Below are 19,924 nucleotides of genomic sequence, written 5' to 3'. Positions count from 1 at the left end.
AGGGGCGGGGCCACAGGTTCTGTCAGCTGGGCGGTGGCGGAGTGTTAGGGGTACTAGCCGCGGGCTTTGGAGGCGGGACGAGCGAGGATTCTTCTGTAGGACGCGGCGGCCGCTGGTCGGTTTACTAGGAACCCGCGCTCGAGTGCGCGGTCCAGGCGGGTGGGCGCGCCCGCCGCTGCCCTGGAGGCGGGGGCAGTCCCTGTTCCGAGCGGTTGGCTTGGGAGGCCAGAGTTCGCGTGGGCGCCGGGAGCCCCCAGCACCGCGAGTGATCGCTCCTTGCGAGGTTGCGGGCGTGCCGAACGTGCCCATCTTGCAGTCCGGCAGAGATGACGACCCCAGGCGGGACGCCACGGCCCTGGAGGGCAGGAACCGCTTGGCATCTGCCCTGCCAGCTCACCCCAGACTTTCCTAAGTGCCTGTTCACACCCTGCTCTCCAAACGCCTTTGAGCCGGCCTCGCCGCCTCTGGGGCGCAGCTCCCTCCGTGGAGAATCAGGCTTTTTAACTTTGGGGGAAAACCCCACAGTGGCCGGCTTGCAGCAGGAGCCTTACCACACACCCCGCCCCAACCGGTGCTGGGATCCACCCAGCCGCCCGCATGCCAGGAGCGCCTCTGCTACCCAGCCCAGGGAAGCACATCTTTCCTCCACGGCTCCTTTCCAGGGATTCTTGGGAGCTCTCCTTTTATGAAGGCTAATCTAATTAAAACCAGAGCATCGTTTTTTCAAGAAGTCAGGAGCTGAAATAAGTCCACGGTGAAAAGTAATGCTCAGAGCGAAGCTCCATTCTGGCAGTGGAATTACCAGCTCATACCAGCTCATACCAGTTCACTGACCTGATGAACGTGCAGAGTGAGGATGCCGCTGTTGATCAACATACTAAATATTTATAAGCCTGGCCCTCTTTCTTAGACTTTAAATAAGATGCACATACAAGTTTTTAGGTCTACTACACAAGGAGCGAATGGGCTCCCACGCCATTTTGCAACCTGTGTTATAAAACACGTGGATTTCAATGGCTTGGTATTAGAAAATGTGAAAATCATTAATAAGTTCATACTGATTGTGTTGAAATGATGCTAATGATATTTTAGATATGCTAAGTTGAAGTAAAATGCTACTTAGTTAATGTCACCTGTTTCTTTTTGTTTTCTGAATGGGGCTGCTAGAAAATGTTTAGTTATATTGCCATTGTACCACACTGGTTAGCATGTTTATAGTATCCATAGAATTCCAAGACCCCCATTTTGTTTTACTGATCAGTCACAACCTCATCAGAGTTTGGAGAACGTTCCTTGGTCACTTCCCCTGTTGTACATAGCCTTGGGCTGTGCATAAGCACCCATCTAAGCAGAAACTGACAGCCCAGATCACTTGCAATCAGTTTGCAGTTTTGCTGCCTCAGCCGTCAAGATTAGAAGCACAATGTGCAGACTATGAACATCTTGCTATTTTGCCAGTGGAAAAAATGGGCCCACTCTTGTAAGTTAGGCCTTCCAGTGAGAGGTTGAAATGGGCCCAGCTCTGAGTTCCCTGCACAGAGACTTTATGCTGTTGGTCATTTCTGGGCTCTGCATCACTGTGCCCCTGGGCTTCTCAAAAGAAGCCTCCTGGTCGCAAGGCCATTACACTCCATCTCAGCACCTGTCACCAGCACCCCACTTCCCATGCTGTTTATATTTTGGGGAGGCATTTCTAACCTCTAGGAGGGCAGGGCCACATCTGTTTAGTTCCCCATTATTTCCCTAACACACAAGAGGTGCTCAGTAAATAATGGTCAGCTTGCTTCCTGCGTGGACATCCAGGACAAGAGGGAAGGTCCAAGGCATGGCCCGAGATGGACAGAAGCATCTCAAGCTCACTCAGCTGTTGTGGAATTGCTCTGTCAGCACCTCTCAGGAACCCACTGACTTCCTGCATCCACGGGGCTCCTGGAACTAGAAGGGGGTCCGGGTGGCTGGTCTTGTTCAGAGTATAGCAGGTTCAGGGGAGCGATGCCCACCTAGGAGTCATTACCACTGGAGCTGATGACCTGGACAGAGGTCAATCTGAAGGGCTGTCCCCAAAGGACAGCTTCCTGCAGAGGTCCCCACCCATCACAGGTTCCTTTCTAGACCCATTCATCTGGGGCAGGGCACTACTAAGCGCTGCCTGACCCGACCTCACTGCTTCCTGGGCCCCACATGCTGGCTGGAGAACAGCAACAGGCAGCATGTGCAGGGAGCTGTCCCAGGTGCTGGCTTAGCACCCACACCTGCCCTCACAGAGCTTATGCTCCAGAAGGCAAGACCTGTGAGCCACAGATGGGATGATTGTAGGCTGTATAATTACTAGGATGCAAATAAAATGAGGCACAATGAGAAGAGCTGGGTTGCTGATTTACCCAGTGACTGGAGGAAGGTGTCACCGGAACTGAGAGGAGGTGTCCACAGTGACATGGAGTTGGGGAGTATCCCAGCAGGGGACAATAGGTGCAGAGCCCCTGAACGATGAAGGACTGAGAGCCAGGGTGGTTGTAGCAGAGTGGATGCAGGCACAGGGTGGGGAGGGGGAAGAGGTGAGCAGGACCGGAGCAAAAAGGGTCCTGCCCTCTGTGGAGTGGAGTTTGAATGTGTCCCTCCCTGGTTGCCATGGAGCCACTGTGGGGCAGCCTTTCTCTGGGGAGGGCCTGAGTTCTGGTAAATGGTTTAGAAAGGTGACCTGGTTGCAGAGAGAGATGGGACCGGGCTGGGGGTCTGGAGCTGGAGGGAGAGGTGGCAGTGGTGGTAGGGTGACAGGAGGGCTCAAGATAGTTTGGATGGAAATGGACAGGGAGGGTGGCTGGCGGGGCTGTCAGGCCGCAGAGGGTGAAGATCGACTTCCGGCTGAGACCCAGAGGCCGCGGGGCTATAGTGCTGCAGCTAGTGTGAGCCACCGGCCTGAGCACCACGCGCTCCTGCTCATGGCGGCGCCATCCCCCCGCGCAGCCCCACCAGCAGACCGACGGAAGCAAAGCCATGCGCGGACGCGTCACAGGGCTGCAAACGGGGCGGGACGCCATGGACCTCCAAAACACGAAGCTCCGGGAAAGGCCAGTCGCAGGTCACGCGTCACAGAGCACCATCGACAGGAAACGTGCAGACAGGCAAATCCGTGGAGACAGAAAGCAGACTGGTGGCTGCCAGGAAGTGGGTGCGGCGGGGGCTGCTAAGGGGGTCCCTTCGGGTGAGGGCAAGGGGGCGGAACTGGATAGAGAGGTGTCGGTTGCACAACAGTGGGATGTAGTAGGTGCCGCCGAATACTTCACTTCGCCTTATTTGCATTTCACCACCGAAGAGAAGGAAAAGGAACGTCGGTGGACGTGACTTGGCCGGTCCGCAGAAGCCTGTCCGGCCGGGTGGGAAGGGCTGCTCCTCGCCCCTCCCTGGGCGGGGCCCTCCCTGGCCACGCCCTGCCTCGGGCCGTGGGCAGGGACCACAGGTGACAAGTGGGAAGAAACACCACTGTACCAGCGGCTGAGCCTTTCCCGGGCCGCAGCCCCTGGCAGCCTCAAGCTCGACCCTTGTTCTGGGTTCTCCCGCAGGTGTGCTTTGCTCCTGTGGGGCCTTGGCACTGAGCGCTCCTTCATACCCACACCATGATCTCGAGGCAAAGCCAGAAACCTTCCTCCAGCCCCCAGACATGAGGAACTCTGCCTGGCCAGGTCCAGCCCCTGTCCATCGTCCTGTGCTGAAAGGGCCATGCGGGGAGTGCTAGAGTACTCCAGGCCTCACCCAGACCCATCCAGGTCGCCAGAACAGGGCTTCACTGTCCCGGAGATGCACAGTTGTAACCCTGTGGGATGCAGAATGACTGAGTAACTGTCAGTTGGGGTCTTCCTGGGGACACTGATGGCGACTGAGCTTCCCCTCAGAAGGCCCATGGCCCCCGACCCTGTTTCCGTGGCTCTCTGTGTTCTTAAGGGCAGAGACTCCACAGCTCTCCCACCTGCAGCACCCCTGCTGGCTGGCTCCCTATTTTACTTGGAATGATGGCATTTCTGTGCATGTTCACAACTATCTAGAACTTTCTATGCAGCAGGCTAGGTGAGACAGTTTGGAACATCATCAGCCCCTGAACCAGTCCAGTGGGGGCTGGTTAGAGAGCTGGGGTCTGGCTCTGACCCAACCTCAAGCCTCTCACCAGGAGGAGCATCTGGCAGGAGCTGCAGCTCAGCCCCACCTGGCTGTGGGACCTGGGGAGCCAGCCTCCACCTGTGAGGATAGAGACCCTTAAGACCTCCCCTCAGCCTGGGGAGCTGTGGATGTCCCTCCTATCCCCATCAGGGTCAGTGTCAGTGGGAGTGGACACACAATCAAGTCAGTATTTATGAATCCGCATTGGCCTCAGGGTGGGGCTGAGCTGAGAACCAGCAACAGGAGGTCCTGTCCTCTGGTGGTTACAGGCCTGCAGCAGGAGGCACACAAGAAACCACAGGTAACCAGAATTCATTACCGATCAGGGACAACAAGTCCAACAGAGAAAAATGAAACTGGACAAGGCAGAGGGAGGGCCAGGTTGAGAGGGCTGCAGTTTAAAGTAGAATAGTCTGGAAAGCCCTCTCTGGGAATGTGGTCCTTGACTGGAGTCCAAAAGGAGGTGGAAGAGTATTCCAAGCAGACAGAACACAAGTGCAAAGGCCCTGGGGCAGAGTGTACTGGAGCACGGAAAGACTCACAAGGAGCCCCTACATCTGGAACAGTGAGAATACAAGGTCAGCAAGTGCCAGAGAAGCAGGGCCTCCTGGGTCCTGCAGAGGACTCCAGGGCCCATACACCAACAGAGGAGCCTAACCCGACTCACTTCGATGGGATGGTTCCAGCTGCTGTGTTGAGAACTGGCCGTAGTGGGCTGGGGAGATAGCTCAGTCAGTAGGGTGCTCGCCTTGCAAGCACAAGGCCCTGGGTTCGATCCCCGGCACTGCAAAAAAAAAAAAAAAAAAAAAGAGAGAGAGAGAGAGAGAACTGGCGGTAGGACCATTGCAGGGGTCCAGGAGGCCATAATCAGGGCCTTGCAATGCACATGGGGAGAAGTGACCAGATTCCAGATACTTGACACAGAAGGTATTCACTTAAACCTAGGTCATAGTTATGATTCTAGATTAACTCAGTGGAATTATTCAGATACTTCCCATAATTGATCATAAGAACCAAGAAGCACCCAGAAATTATCCTAACTTCCTGGGATTTTTCTAAGGTAGAAATCAAGATGAACTGGGGAGCCGGGCACAGTGGCTTACGCTGTAATCCCAGCAGCTCGGGAGGCTAAGACAGGAGGGTCAAGAGTTCAAAGACAGCCTCAGCAAAAGTGAGGTGCTAAACAACTCAGTGAGACCCTGACTCTACATAAAATACAAAGATAGGGCTGGGGATGTGGCTCAGAGGTCGAGTGCCCCTGAGTTCAATCCCCGGTACCCCGCCCCTCAAAAAAGAAACCATGACTAATCGGGATGTGTACAAAGCAGAGAGGATTCCCCTGCCCAGCAGCTGCCTTCTGTAGGTCGACCAGATGCCTGGCCGTTGTCACAGGGACAGTAGCTGGTGCCTGTCGCTCTTCTGTCAGCCAAGCTGACGCCCAGGGTGGGAATGCTGACGTTTCAGTGGAGGTCCCCATATAAGGCTGCCTCTGTGGGCAGAGCCCGGACAACCTGCCGCCAAACCTGCTCATCCGCTGCTGCTCAGCCCAGCCTGAGACTCTCCTTCAGAGCTGCTGGGGAGAGAAGGGAGAGTGCGCCGGGTCTGTCCATCGAGAAGAGGTCAGGAGACCAGGGGAGTGGCAGCGGGTCAGGACGGGACCCCAGGGGCCCGGGGGTGAGGGGGGCCGCTTATCCTTATAGAAGAAATCAGCTTGTCCCATGGTGCTTGGTTAAGAGGTGGAATGTTCTCTGGCTGCTAAGCTCCCCTACTTGGCAGCACAGCCTGGGACAGGAGGGGACGCTGGGCTCTGCTCCACACTGCTCAGGACGGAAGAAGGGGAGGGAGGCGGCCAACCAAGTGTTCAGAGAGCAGGGCAGCACTGGCGGCGGGGCAGGGGAGGCCCAGTCAGATGTTCCCTGGCGCGCGGGTGCTAAATTTGAGCCGAGGGGAGCAAGGTAGCGCCCTCCCTTCTGTGCCTGGGAACCGTCTGCCTGGTCCACCACATTCATAGGCCATCAGTTCCCCTGACCTTTTCCCAATAAATTCCTCCCTGTCTTGGAGTCCAGAAGGGAGTGTGTGTGTGTGTGTGTGTGTGTGTGTGTGCACGCGTGCCAGCCCTTTCTCCTCCTGGCTTTCCAGGCAAGAGAGGAAAGTGACTCTGGGGTCTGAGAAGAATGTTATCAGGGAGGGTCCAGTCGCAGGACCTGCCACTCGGATGTACGGGACCAGTGCCCACAGGCTGCTCTGGAACTGCCCAGGATGAGAGGGGACCCCGTGGAGCTGGGAACCCCCCTAGAGCTCCGGATTGAGTTTCTTTCCTGCTAATGCTAGCCCCTATTTAAACTGGAAGCAAGTGACAAATTCACTCCCACTTTCTAAACTGCCGTCTGGGGACCCAGGGTAAGCTGCCCCGTTTCTCCCAGACTGGACTGGAAGGGCCAGTGCTTGTCTGTACCAACCCATGTCCTCACCCGCATGCAGCTGCGGGGTTCCAGAACGCTTCCCAGCCCACAGACCCCACAAGCCCTCACCTACCCTCAGGACTCACATGCCAGCACTTCCGGTCCTCAGCCTCCGGGGAGACCCAGTCTCTGGAGCTGCCCCTACTCCCATCTGCAGGCTGGAGCCCGGCCCTTGGGTGGGGACCCAGTGAGGTTGGGGAGCAGGCCCGAGGGCGAATCGCTAAAAAGAAACATTCTGGGGCTGGGATATGGCTCAGTTGGTAGAGTGCTTGCCTTGCAAGCACAAGGCCCTGGGTTCGATCCCCAGCACCACAAAAAGAAAGAAACATTCTGCCAATCCTGGTTTGGGGGCCACGGGTTCTTTGACACCAACTTAATCACGGGATCACTGACCCTGGCTGAAAAGGTCAGTTAGGGACACCCACATTTCCCATCTGCTTCTGAGACTTGGGCACCTGTTTAAATGGGCATCGCATGAGAGATTTGGGAGGAAATGTCGAGATTCCATGAAGGTGCTCTGCTCCTCTTCATTACATGGAGAGGTAAGGGCTCCTGCCCCAGAGTAAGACCTCGTCACCTCTGATGGCGGCAGGCCTGGCCCAGTCCAGTCTGCCTTCTGCCCCGCCCCCTACCCCTTGGCTTTCGCAGAACTGCCTCGGCTGGCGCCTGTCCTCCTGCCCTCCCGTGAGCCTGCACTCTGAAGGATGGCGCCTCCTCCGGGGCCAAGGGGAAAGCAAGGAAGGAGCCCTTCCCACTGGCAGCCCCTCTGACGCCTGGGGGTCCCCTCTCCTGTGGCCACTTGCCACCCAGACCAAGTTGCATTTCTGGGAGGAAGGGGGACGTGGTTACTAACTACCCTGGGACACGGTCCCCGGCATCCAGTCCACCTGCCATAGTGTGCCTGTGATTTAACAGGACCACTAAATGCAGTATAAGTGCTTCACCTGGAAGAACCCTGAGTTCTTCTAAACTCCCACGAAGGTTTAGATCAAAGACCATGAAAACCTGGCAAATCAGAGACGCATACAGCATCCCCAAGCCCCCAGGAAGCGTGGAGAGGCATCCCGCCCACCCTTTCGGCCTCCTGTCCCTGTCCAGCCTTTCACTTTGCTGCGGTGGAGGACCTTTGTATGGGGCCTGAGGACTTGAATTCCCACCAGGGTGGAGTCTCAGAGGTGTTGGTCTGACGCTTCTGGCAGGGCTGTGGGACTGGGCTGTCCCCCTGGGGCCAGCACCACCCTGGGCCCCCCAGGTCACCTGCCACTGTGCCAGCCCTCCCCTCTGCTGAGGACTCCCTGCGGAGGGCAGAAGGTGAGCGGGGTAGGAGGGCTCGCTCTGAGCTCCCAGGTGAGCCACCTGCAGGTGGGCAGGTGCAGGAGGCTCTGGTGCCACCCACACTGCACTGGCCAAAGTGTTAGGCAGAGGGCTGTTTCTCTCTCTCTCCCCACACCCCACCCCACCGTGTGTGTGTGTGTGTGTGTGTGTGTGTGTGTGTGTGTGTGTGTGTCTTTGTAAACTTTTTAAAAACATTTTTAGGTGAGTTTTGCCGGGAACTGGGGAGTTTCCGTGACTGCCTCTCAGTTCTGTCGTCTCTTGCTCTGGTCCTTGGTGTGGCACTTGACTCGACCTGAGCTTGACCCAGGGAGGCAGCTACACTCACCCTGCCTCTGCTGTCACCAACCAGTGTGCAACCAGGGGAACCCCCATCTGCCAGGAGCCAGGAGGCATTCCTGGGAGCTCCTGGATCCTGGAATGAGGAGCAAGGCCATGAGGAGCAGCAGGCAGTGCCAGGTCCTGAGGACGGGAGCTGGAAGAGAGGGGACCGGCTCGGCTGGACACTGGACAGCCAGGTGTGGCTGTGGTGGACCCAGGCCTGGGAAGGGAAGGGAAGCCGAAGAAGAGGTGGATGTCTCACCGGCTGTGTGTGCCCGGGTCACCACAGGGACCTCCTCACTGCCCCCCTCTGTATCCTGGCCAGGGGTGTAGGTGGGGCCACCAATTACTGTGGGACCTGTTTAAACACTTTTATTGACTGTAGTTCTCGAAGCTCACGACTCCCCTTTAGGGTGTACAGCCTAGGGGTTCCCAGTGCACACAGACACGCACCAGTTTCCGGACATTTTCATTACACTAAAGAAAACCATCCCACATCCTCTAGCTACCACCCTGATAGATGCTGAGGTCCTGGAGACCAGCTGCCAATCACAACGGGGCCGGCCTCTCTGTGTGTGGCCTCTGCCCAGAGTCCAGAGTCTGCACTGGGCTTGTTGCTCTGCGGTCATGTTCTGGAAAATCTGAATATTTTTTGTAAACAAGTGCAACGTACCTATTTCCATTCTTCCCTGGACTCTGGTCCTGACGCGGAGCAGGCCATTCTGATTTGGAGAGTCAAACTCCAGGTGGCAGACTCTGCCAGTAGAGATCCCAGGAGCTTGCTGGGGCTCCCTGGCAATGGAGGAGGGGCCCTGCAGGACTTGGCCTGTTTCCACATCCCTTTTGCCCTATTTATGTCTCCTGTGGCTGTCATGAGAATTTACTGTGAACTGGGTGGCTTCAAACTGCAGGAATTTATTGGCTCATAATTCTGGAGGCTGGCAGGGTCATGCTTCCCCAGAAAGCTCCAGGAGAGCATCTGTCTGAGCCTTCTAGCAGCTTCCGTGTGGCAGAAGGTACTTGTGGCCCCTGACGTGGGCTAGCATCCCTCCCATCTCTGCCCTGTGGTCACCTGGTCCTCTTCCTGTGTCTGTGTCTGCCCTCCTCTTCTTGGAAGGACACCAGTCTTTGGGTCATGGTTGACCTCAGCTTGGTGACATCTGCCAAGACCTATTCCCAGACGAGGCTGTGCTCGCAGCCGCTGGTGGCCCGGGAACACGACCCAGCTAGTTCACAAACACAGACCTGCTATTCCCCAGAGGAAACCAGGATGGAGCTGCTCTCCAGCTTGGCCTGTGGCTGTGGCAGGGGGAGGTCTGACGGAGAGGGGGACCTCAACCCAGGATGAGTGGGGGTTTTGCAAATGTCACAGAAATGAATTTAAGGACACATCAGCTGGAGGCACAGCAAAGTTGTATTGGGGTAGCAGGTACCTTGGAGGACGAATGTGGGCCGTCTCCTCATGAGGGATGCTTTGGGGTTCTCAGCTCTTCTCTTAAAGGAAATTTGGTGAGCAAGCGAAGGCATGAGTCTGTGCTCACAGGACAGTCGGTGGGTGGGGTCTGCTTGTTCTCAGGATCCTTAGGGTGAAGGTGTCTCCATGGTCTGGTCAGGAAATGACATCGGAAAGTACCCTGGATTATGGTTTTCTTAAAATATTGCATCTCTCTTTGCTTAATCTGTTTATCATGTGGGCTAGTGAACACTGCACAAGGTCATTTTCATAAACGAGTGAACTTACAATAACTAAGACTGAGAGTGAAGATTTATAGATTTCCCATAAATTCGGGAGTGACGGCCTGAGAGAATTGGCTTGGGAACTGAGGTATGAGGAACTTCAGCACAGGTTTTCAGGCTTCAGCTGTATTTCCGGTCCTTCCTCTTATCTCTGTTCCAGTCATCTTCTCTGCCCTGTCTCTGTTGGCACTCCCGCAGCCTTGGCCTCCTTCCTGGGCCCTTTGCCACCCACCTCCCTTTCCAGCCCGTCTTCCCTGGTGGAAGAGGCTTGGGGGAGGTATTAGGAGGAACTGGCCCCAGGCGGGCCTTTCGACACTGGTCAGGGCCACGCCTGTCGATCCTCCTGAGAGTTTCAGGGTTCAAAGCTCAGACTCAGTCTGGAAGCCTGCTTCTGCCTGCTCAGTGGCTGAGGAAGCCATGGCAGGGATCCCTCTGTGAACTCCTGGAGCAGAGTTAACTTTTGTGTGTGTGTGTGGTACCTGGGATGGAACCGAGGGGCTGGTGCGTGCTGGGGGAGGGTGCCAGGGCCCGTGGCGCCTGGCACTGTCTCTTTTTCTCCCCGCTGTGTTAGTCTCTGGTGCCTGAACTTTGGCTTTTGGAGCAGGTCAGGTGGTTCGGCAGGGCTGTCACAGTGTTATCTGGTGCTGTTTGGTTTCGGGCCCTTCCTGCCCAGACCTATCCCCTCAGCAGCCCGTAGAGAAGGGAGCCAGCAGCAGCATGCCTGGCCCAGGGCTTGGGGACCTTGGCTGCAGGGGTGAGCCAGACCCCATCCCACTGCCCGGAGCTCCTGCAGACTCGGATTCCAGCCCGTTGGGTGAGTACCTGCTGCAGCCCAGGTTCCTGGGATGCACCGCCGGCTGCTCACAGAGGCAGGGCTCCAACCGCCCTTGTCCACCTTAGATGGCAAGGGCTGGGTTGTCTGATTTCCAAGTATGCTCAGGGCGCAGTCCTGTCCTGTTGGCATTTGGCTCCAGCTGGTCCAGCCTGTCATTCCAAACATAATATGAGTCAAACACCGGAAATCATGGGTCTGGGAAATGCTCTCTGCTGTGCCCAGAGATGCACGAAGGTGGTCAGCACAGCGTTGTGCTAGAGGAGAGCTGATGTGGCCCAGTGTCCACCCACAGGAGCACTGCTAAGCCAGCTGGTCCCCTCGTGTCATTGAATCCAGGTTCCATTTAAACAGGAACAGAGTGAACATGTCTCTGGAGTTTCAGGGTAGAGGCCACAGCTCTGGGGGTCCCCGTGGACTAAACTTGGCCACCCATCCCAAGATGCCAACCACAGTCACGAGTGGTGGTGGAGGCAGGAAGAGCTTATATCAGGGCAGTTACACCAGGAGACCTCAGCCCTGGCTTCTGGGGCTCAAGGTCGTTGAGGTTTTACAGAAAGGGTGGGGATTTGAATAGGTGGGGGGGTGCATGGCTGGCAGATGGGGTAATCTTGGTTGGGTCTGTTGATCATGATTTCAGGATTGGTCAGGCTGGGCTTTGCATGATAAGAAAGTTAATGTGGGCTGGGGATATGGCTCGCTTGGTAGAGTGCCTGCCTCGCAAGCACAAGGCCCTGGGTTCAATCCCCAGTACCAAAAAAAAAAAAAAAAAGAAAGTTAATGTGCATGGCTTCGCACATATAATCCCAGCTGCTTCGGAGGCTGAGCCAGGAGCCTTGTGAGATCAAAGCCAGCCTCAGCAACTTAGTGAGGCCCTGTCTCAAAATAAAAAGTAAAAAGGGCTGGGCACGTGGCTCAGAGGTGGAGCACCCCTGGCTTCAATTCCTAGTCCCCCCATACACCCCCAAAAAAGAAGTTACGTTTGCCTGGAAATAGCTTTGCCTCCAGTCAGAAGATGTTTATCTATGACCCTTGTTGTTCCTGAGTCCAAAGTGACCACAGAAGAGTGGCTCAGGAGAACTCAGAAGGGAAAAACAAATCAGTCAGAGAGGCCATCGGTCAGAATGGGCCTCTTCCCGAGGAGCCCCGGTTGTCAGCATGACCCGCCTCGGGCTGGGATGCAGTCTCCCTTGCCTGAGGCCTTGGGTTACATCCTGAGCTCCACACACAGGCAAGACAGATAAACCTCAAAAACAGGTAGAACATAATGTTCCATATATATGATACAATTTATGCAAGAGAGTTAACAGTGAAGATGTGGACTATGCATCACTGTTTCAGAACAAGTCAGGCATCCTTGGCAGACACACCCACCTGTAGAGAGTGATGTTCTAAATGGAAAGTGATTCTCTACAGGTCCCTCTGGGTAGGAGGGGAGGGGAAAGGAACCATGAGAACTACAATAAGGAGAAAGGCATAAGCTCTCTCCTCAGCACACGTTCCCTGTTGCTCCGGCCCTAGGCCAGAGGCCGACTCTGGGGTCCCAGAACACTGAGCCCGGCCACTCGTCCTAGGGGACCAGTGTTCCACCCCACCTTCAGGTGTTGCCAGGTGCTGCCAGGTGCGGCAGATGAGCTGGCCAGGCAGGAGCACGGTCAGCTGTGGACAGGGTGATCCTGGTCTCCCTGGAGGGAACCTCGCCTACAGCTCTGGTTCACCAGGAGACATTAGACCCGTCGTTCCTGGAATCCAAGGCAACCCAGAGCAAAGGAGCCAGAGGCAAATGGGGGCAAAGATGCAGTTTTTACCTTAGCAGGCCCTGGCGAGGAGTCTGTGCTCTTAGCAAAAGGGGCTCCAAGTCCTGTTCATTCCCTCTAAGCAGAAGTCTGATGTGCAAAGTCACAGCGTGGAATCTGCATGGTGGGTTCAAACTTCAGTCACATCCTTTGCAGACCCTTGTGTACATGCTTGAACTAGTGTGCAGTTTAGGACCGTCCTTAGGTTATTTATTTGGATTAATGGGCTGACCTGAGCCACTGCAGGGTGGGCAGGCAGAGACCCTGGTGGGGACACAGCTGTGGACCCAGCTCACCTAAAAGCCTGGGCACCCAGGGCGTGTTCCTGGAGGGCTGGGCAGCCACCTCTGGGTCACAGGTTCTAGGCTGGTCCACAGTCACCTGGACAGCCAGCCTTCAGGGGCTTGAACAGGGGGCTTGTTGGGTACACTTTGTGCAAATAGACCCGAGCGTGTGAGGCCAGCAGTGGAACCTACCTGGATCCGCTCCAGGAACTGGTCTCTCCTGCTATTTCCTCTGCTTCTTCACGGTTTGAAGCCTGTGCACCCCCAGGTCTCTGGGCTTCTTTCTCAGCCTGTTCGGTGGTGCTCACCTGCAATTTGTATCCCTGCCCTAGCACCTGGGGCTGCTGTAACAGGGACCCTACGCTGGGCAGCTAGAATCAACAGACTTCTTTATTCTCTGACCGTTCTGGAGGTCAAAATCTAAGATCCAAACGTGGGCAGGGCTCCTGGGAAGAGCCCCTGCTGCCCTCGGGCTTCTGGAGCGATCCTTGCTCAGCCCTGGCCTGAGCCCCCGGCTCCCCGCTTGCCTCCACAGTCACGGGGCCTTTTTATTCTCAGTTTTGCATTTGTGGTGCTGAGTACTGAACCCAGGGCCACTCTACCACTGAGCTGTGCCTCCGGCCCTTTTTAATTTCTATTTTGAGACGGGGCCGTGCTGAGCAGGCCTGGAACTTGCCGTCCATCCTCTCGGAGCTCTTCCTTCCCGCCACGCAGCAGCGTCCTCCTGCAGCCCTGAAGCCAGTTGTTTGATTCCGCCTCCTTGCGCGCCTTCCAGGCTCCTGGCAGCCGGCCGGCATGGCCGAGCTGTGCCGTACAGACTCCACGCTGACGGCCCTGGACGAGGAGACGCTGTGGGAGATGATGGAGAGCCACCGCTACAAGATCGTGCGCAGCATCTGCCCCAGCCGCCTCACCCCCTACCTGCGCCAGGCCAAGGTGCTGGGGCAGCTGGACGAGGAGGAGGTCCTGCACAGCCCCCGCTTCACCAACAGCGCCATGAGAGTGGGTGAGCCCGCGCCCCAGCCCCGGACTCCAGCCGGGCTCCACCTGCCCAGCCGGAGCCAGAGCCTGGCCCAAAGCCCCCCGCCCCCTCGTAGGGCAGGAGCGCAGGGTGCACAACACCAAGGGGCTGGAGTTGCAGGCTTCGGGAGCACTGTTAGTTCCCTAGGGCCACCCAGCCAGTCACAGACACCGTGGCTTAGAACAGCAGCAACGGGCTGGTGTCTGCCATCCCAGCAACTCGGGAGGCTGAGGCAGGAGGGTCCCAAGTTCAAGGCCAGCCTGGACAAAATAAAACATAAAAAGACTGGGGTGTAGTTCAGAGCCATCCCCAGGGCCAAACGAAGCAACAACAACAAAAATATCTGGCAAAGGGGTGGTGGTGGATTCCAGAGGTGGGGCACATGCCTGAGGGGTCGAGGCCGCCTTCAACCCCAGCCCCAGGAAAGACCCACAGACACACGCGAGTGACGTGTCTGCCCAACACCAGGTGTGGGGCTCCTGCCCCGGCCGGGGCTCTAGGGAAGGACCCTGACTCCTCCTCCAGCCTTTGTGACTCCAGGTGTCCCTGGCCTGTGGCCCCATCTCTCCAGCCTCTGCTCCCCACTCACACGGGTCTTTCTCTGCGTCCTGTCTTCTTGGGTCCCTTCTGAGAACACTTGTCCCTCGACTTCAGGCCTACCTGCTCGAGGGGGATGGTCTTAACGTCAGGATCTCTGACTTAGTTACATCTGCAGACCCTTTTTTCCAAAGAAATTCACATGAGAAGATCTCAGGTCTCTTGGGGTACGCTACTGAACCCCATGAATGTCTTTGGGGCCAACTCTGATGGTCTGACTGGCTGTGTCCATTCGCCCCCAAATGGGGGAGCTAATGGTGCTACCGTGGAAGGTCGTTAGGAGCCCTGAACGAGTCACTGTTGGTGAGACACTCATGGCAAAGCCTCGCCATTAAACCAGGCCATGCGTGGTAGCTGGCGACTTATGGTGTTTGTACCTGGTGGTTTACAGATGGATCCAAGCTACTAATTCCAGTTGAGGAATAGGAGATTTGGGCCTGGTTTGGGGTCCACGGCCCTCGGAGCACCCCTGGGCATATGAGCACTGGCCGACAGCTCCTTGGGCACGTGGGTGATGTCTATGCCCTGCGAGCCCAGCCCTGGGCAGAGCCCTGGGGTCGCTGTGCTAGCTGCTCTATCAAAGTGGACGTGGCCTTCGCATGCTGTGTGGGGTCGAGTTGTGACAAAAAGAGTAGATTCCCTACTCAAGAAGAGCCTGTAAACAGAGAGGGCGCGTCTCTCCCAGATCCCAGAGAACGGCATCACCCCTGACTGCCACACCTGCCGGGTGGGCCCTCCAGCGCTCCCTGAGGGAAGCCTGAGTCTGGGTAGCTAAGAGTCCGCTCTCCCCAAGGGCACCTGCTGGACTTGCTGAAGACCCGAGGGAAGAACGGGGCCATCGCCTTCCTGGAGAGCCTGAAGTTCCACAACCCCGATGTCTACACCCTGGTCACGGGCCTGCAGCCCGACGTGGACGTCAGCAACTTCAGTGGTGAGAGCAGGCAGGCCTGCGTTGGGGGGGGGCGCTCCCCCTTCCCACCGCCGTCCCAGGCCACCCCCACTTTCCCCTGGGTGGAGGGCCCTGACCTGGGCCCTGCATCCTACTCGGAGTGCTGGGGGTGGGCAGCGAAAGGACACCCTGGACCCTAGGCTCTACAGGGTCCCTCTTCCACCACCCAGCGCCGTCAGGGCCCTGGGGCAGGCCAGCCTTTCTGAGTCCAGTGAGACAGCGCTGTCCTGGGCCGCAGGTCCCAGAAGGGGTCGGCTTTCAGAGGCAGAGGGGAGCAGAGCCTGAGGCACCTGGCATACTGTCCAAGTGAAGGCAGGGCCAGCAGGGGAGAAACGTCCGTTTCCCTTCACTGAGTGATCGGGGCTTCCCTGGAGCTCTCAAAACAGCAGGCCTCCCTCGACTCGGGACAGGCAGCACGAACCAGCTCTTCCTGTAGGCCATTATTCTAGAGTTCTGTTGTGCAGATTTCTAGCCCTGGCGTTTTCCCGGGGAGGACACTGAGATGAGTTAACTCTGAGCACAGCTCAGCTAATGAGGGGGCGTCGGGTCTGAGGAGCAGGCTCCCACGGGAAGCCGAGGGGGCACTCTGCACCAGAATCACACCGCGCCTTTACTAACCAAAGCGCCAAGTCTGTTGAGGCCTGGAAGCTTTTACGACAAACAGGTCAGGGCCGTGCGCCCGCACCAGGTCTGTGGCGGGATGCAAAGGCTCTGGAGGCTGGAGACGGAGGAAGGAGGTGGCAGTGCAGCCCCTGCCCCCCATCCCTGCAGGCCTCATGGAGACGTCCAAGCTGACCGAGTGTCTGGCGGGGGCCATCGGCAGCCTGCAGGAGGAGCTGGCCCAGGAGAAGGCCCAGAGGGAAGCTCTGCTGCGGCAGTGCCAGCGGCTGCAGGAGCGCCTGGGCCTGGCCGAGGCCCGTGCCCAGGGCCTGAGCCAGCTGGAAGCTGACCACAGCCGCATGAAGCGGGAGCTCAGCGCCCACTTCCACGAGGTGCTGAAGCTGAAGGACGAGATGCTGAGCCTCTCGCTGCACTACAGCAATGCCCTGCAGGAGAAGGAGCTGGCCACCTCACGTGCCCGCACCCTGCAGGAGGAGGTATGGGGACACCTGCAGGGGGCGGGCCCAGCCTGACCGTCCCAGGGCCTCTGCACATGTTCGTCTGCCCGCCTGGAGACCCTTCCTTGTGCACATGTCCCTGCCTCAGACCCTTGGCTGGGGCCCCTTCAGGAAGCTGATCCCACCTCTCCCTGGTGGCCACCTGAGATGCTGTGCAGAGCCCATGCAGCAACAAGCCTGCTGGCCCTGTAATTCCCCATGGCCTGGACGGTGCTGTGAACTGCCTGCCACAGCGTCTGGGTCAGGTCTGGGTGTTCTGGGCTCCACATTAGAAGACCCACCTCGACTCACGGCTGTTGACATCTCTAGCCCCTGGCTTGTCCTCTGCTGGCTCCGAGGTGGGGCAGTGCCTTTGACTCTTTTTCTGTTGGGGAGATTGTCCTCTTATTGACTTGTAAGTGCTCTTTCAATATTGAGGATCATCCTTGTGATTTTGGCCTTCTTTTTTGCTTCCTGTTGTTTTGTTTCGGTGCTAGGGATCCAACCTAAGCTTGCAAAGCACGTGCTCTACCATTGAGCTAAGCCAAGTCCCTGTGTGTTTGCTTTAAGTTTTGAATTTTAATTTTTTCAAATATATTCTCAAAAAAAAAAGTCACCCAGTTAAAATAGTACCTGGGCTGGGGCTGGGGCTCAGTGGTAGAGCAATCACCTAGCACGCATGAGGCCCCGGGTTCCATCCTCAGCACCACATGAAAATAGCATAAAGGTGTTGTGTCCAACTTAAAAAAAAAAGCAGTACAGAAATACCCCGTGCCCTTCCGTCCACACCTGCCCTCTGTCCACACCGCACGCGCTCATGCACTCCGCCTTCAGTCGCTGAACCCCCGCGCGGGACACCGGCCCTCCATCCCCGACTCTCCGAGGTGTGTCTCCTACCAACGCGCTGCCCTGCATCCCCACAGCACAGTGATGGTTTCTGTCATTGTGTCCATCCACGCTTCCACCCCGACCCACTGCGTCCCCACGGCATCACTGGCCCGCCTGGGTCCCTCGTAGCATTTCCCTCCAGCCAGGGACAGGTGGCCATCCTGTCCCTTCAGACTCCTCCGGTCTGGACCCTTCCCGCCCTCTGGGCCTGTGGGGACAGGATGATTTGGGAGAGTCCAACCCTGTCATGATAGACAGGGGTCTGTCTGCGGCTCCCCTCTACCTCGGCTGGCCACCCTGGAGCACGGCCTGGGGGTATACTGCCCACCACCCCTCAGGGGCTGCCGCTGGCCCTCCGGTCAGGTGCCGCCCGCCTCCTGCATGGCAGTCGCCATTGCTTTCTTCCACTGCGACCCACAGGCCACCTGGGGAGGCTCTTGGGCAGCAGCGGGCACCCCCATACTGGCTGACTTGTCCCGGCCGCGGCCGTGGTGGTAGCCAGGTGACCACCGGGCTCGGCTCCTGGCTGGGGTGCCCCCCTCCCCGGCTCATGCACCACTGTTGGCACAGACTGGGTCCCTCTCCAACGGCCTTGGCAGGCGCGTCAGCCTGCTCCACACCCGGGTGGGCCTTCACTTCCCGAGCCTTCCCGACGGGGACCCTGCGTGTGAACAGCGTCCTGGAGGACAGGGAGCTGGAGGAGCCGCGCTCCTGCCCTGGACTGCTGCTCACCGGTGCCCTCCCCCTGCTCCCTGGCAGCTGTACCTGGCCAAGCAGGAGCTGCAGCGGGCGCACCTGGTGTCGTCCTGTGAGCGGGAATTTCGAGAGAGGTCCCTGAAGATGGCCAGCGACCTGGAGGCTGGCAGTGAGGAGCTGACCCTCCTGAGGGAGGAGAATGAGAAACTGCGCTCGCTGACGTTCAGCCTGGTAGGCTCCGTCCCTCGGGCAGGGTCAGCCGCTCCCCCTGGGCACTAGTGGGGGGCGTCCTGGGCATCAGCTGGTGGCTTCGCTAAGGTGAGGCCAAGGAAGGCGGGAGACGAGAGTCAGCGTCCACCCACTGTGTGTGTGTGTGTGTGTGTGTGTGTGTGTGTGTGTGTGTGGTGGGTGTGTGCCTGTGTGCATGTGTGTGCGTGCGTGTGTGGTGTGTGTGTGTGGTGGGTGTGTGCCTGTGTGCATGTGTGTGCGTGTGTGTGTGTGGTGGGTGTGTGCCTATGTGCATGTGTGGTGTGTGTGTGGTGGGTGTGTGCCTGTGTGCATGTGTGGTGTGTGTGTATGTGTGTGGTGGGTGTGTGGTGTGTGCATGTGTGTTGTGTGTGGTGTGTGTGTGCGTGTGGTGTGTATGTGTGTGGGTGTGTGTGTGTGTGTGTGTGGTGCTGGGGTTGGGCCCAGGGCCTGGTGCGCTGAATGAGGGCTATGCCTCAGCCACACGGCTCTCCACCACCTTCTCTCTGCTTCCTTCCTCCTTCCCCGCCCTGCAAATGCTGGCCGGATTCAAGGCTATTAGAATGTCCTGCTCGCTGGCTCACTGCTCCCATATTGCTTTGGAGTCGACTGAGCTGGTCACAAAGGAGGGGTTAGCTCTGAGGCTCAGGAAAGGGCCGGCATGGTGATGCACCCCTGTAATCCCAGCGGTTGGAAGGCTGAGGAACGAGAATCGCAAGGCTGAGGCCAGCCTCAGCAACTTAGAAAGACCCTGTTTCAGAATAAAAAATAAGAAGGGCTGGGATGTGGCTCAGTGGTAGAGCACCCCCGGGTTCAATCCCGGGTTCCAAAAAAAGAAAGAGGGTCAGTGAAAGGAAACGCTCTGCCCGTGCAGCACTGGGTCACTCGGCACCCTGCCCTCAGCCGCACAGGAGAGCAGGGGTGATGGGGCGCAGAGGAACTGGTGTCGCGAGTTATGCAGACCCTTTTACTCCTTCTCTCTGATTCCTTTCAAAGAGCAGATATTTACCCAGGCTCAGGGCTCACACCCGTAATCCCAATGGCTCAGGAGGCTGAGGCAGGAGGATTGTGAATTCAAAGCCAGCCTCAGCACCCAGCAACTCAGGGAGACCCTGTCGCAAAATAAAATACAAAAAAGGGCTGGGGGGCTGGGGCTGGGACTCAGTGGTGGAGCCCTGGCCTGGTGTGCGTGAGGCACTGGGTTCGATCCTTAGCATCGCATATAAATAAATGAACAAAGTTGAAGTCCATCAAGAGCTAACAACGTTTTTTTTTTTTAAGAAAGGGCCAGGGATGCAGTTTGGTGGTTGAACACCCCTGGGTCCAATCCCCAATATACAGGGGAGGCCTCTGCCCTCCTTCAGGCTTGTTAGACGTGTTGAAGGAAAGGGTCGAAGTGACTGAAGGAAGTCGTTGTCCAAGACGCGCCCAGCTTCCTTGACTCTGACTCCTTTCCCACGTGTGCCTGGGGCCCTTCCCGTGGCTCCTTCCTGCCCAGTGGCCGTAACAGGGAG

General features: G+C 57.4%; 1 protein-coding gene across 6 annotated transcripts in view; it reads left to right on the top strand.

Moving 5' to 3' along the window:
• Window positions 1–5,662: 5,662 nt before the first annotated feature.
• Card14 (caspase recruitment domain family member 14) overlaps window positions 5,663–19,924 on the top strand; it is a 28,679-nt gene continuing 14,417 nt past the window's right edge. The window contains exons 1-5 of one of the 6 annotated variants that reach the window (XM_047545956.1): window positions 5,663–5,771; window positions 13,692–13,922; window positions 15,328–15,465; window positions 16,255–16,580; window positions 18,228–18,395. In XM_047545956.1, coding sequence (XP_047401912.1) covers window positions 13,712–13,922; window positions 15,328–15,465; window positions 16,255–16,580; window positions 18,228–18,395 — 843 coding nt within the window. In that variant the 5' untranslated portion in view covers window positions 5,663–5,771; window positions 13,692–13,711. Of the gene's footprint in view, window positions 5,772–6,352; window positions 6,553–10,188; window positions 10,819–13,691; window positions 13,923–15,327; window positions 15,466–16,254; window positions 16,581–18,227; window positions 18,396–19,924 lie in introns of those variants that run through there. The other 5 variants (XM_047545957.1, XM_047545959.1, XM_047545958.1 and 2 more) reach the window with 5 other exon arrangements.

Source organism: Sciurus carolinensis, chromosome 3, assembly GCF_902686445.1.
Source record: "Sciurus carolinensis chromosome 3, mSciCar1.2, whole genome shotgun sequence".
NCBI lineage: Eukaryota > Metazoa > Chordata > Mammalia > Rodentia > Sciuridae > Sciurus > Sciurus carolinensis.
The sequence above is the reverse complement of the archived record's forward strand: the minus strand, read 5'-3'. Positions and strand labels throughout refer to the sequence as shown.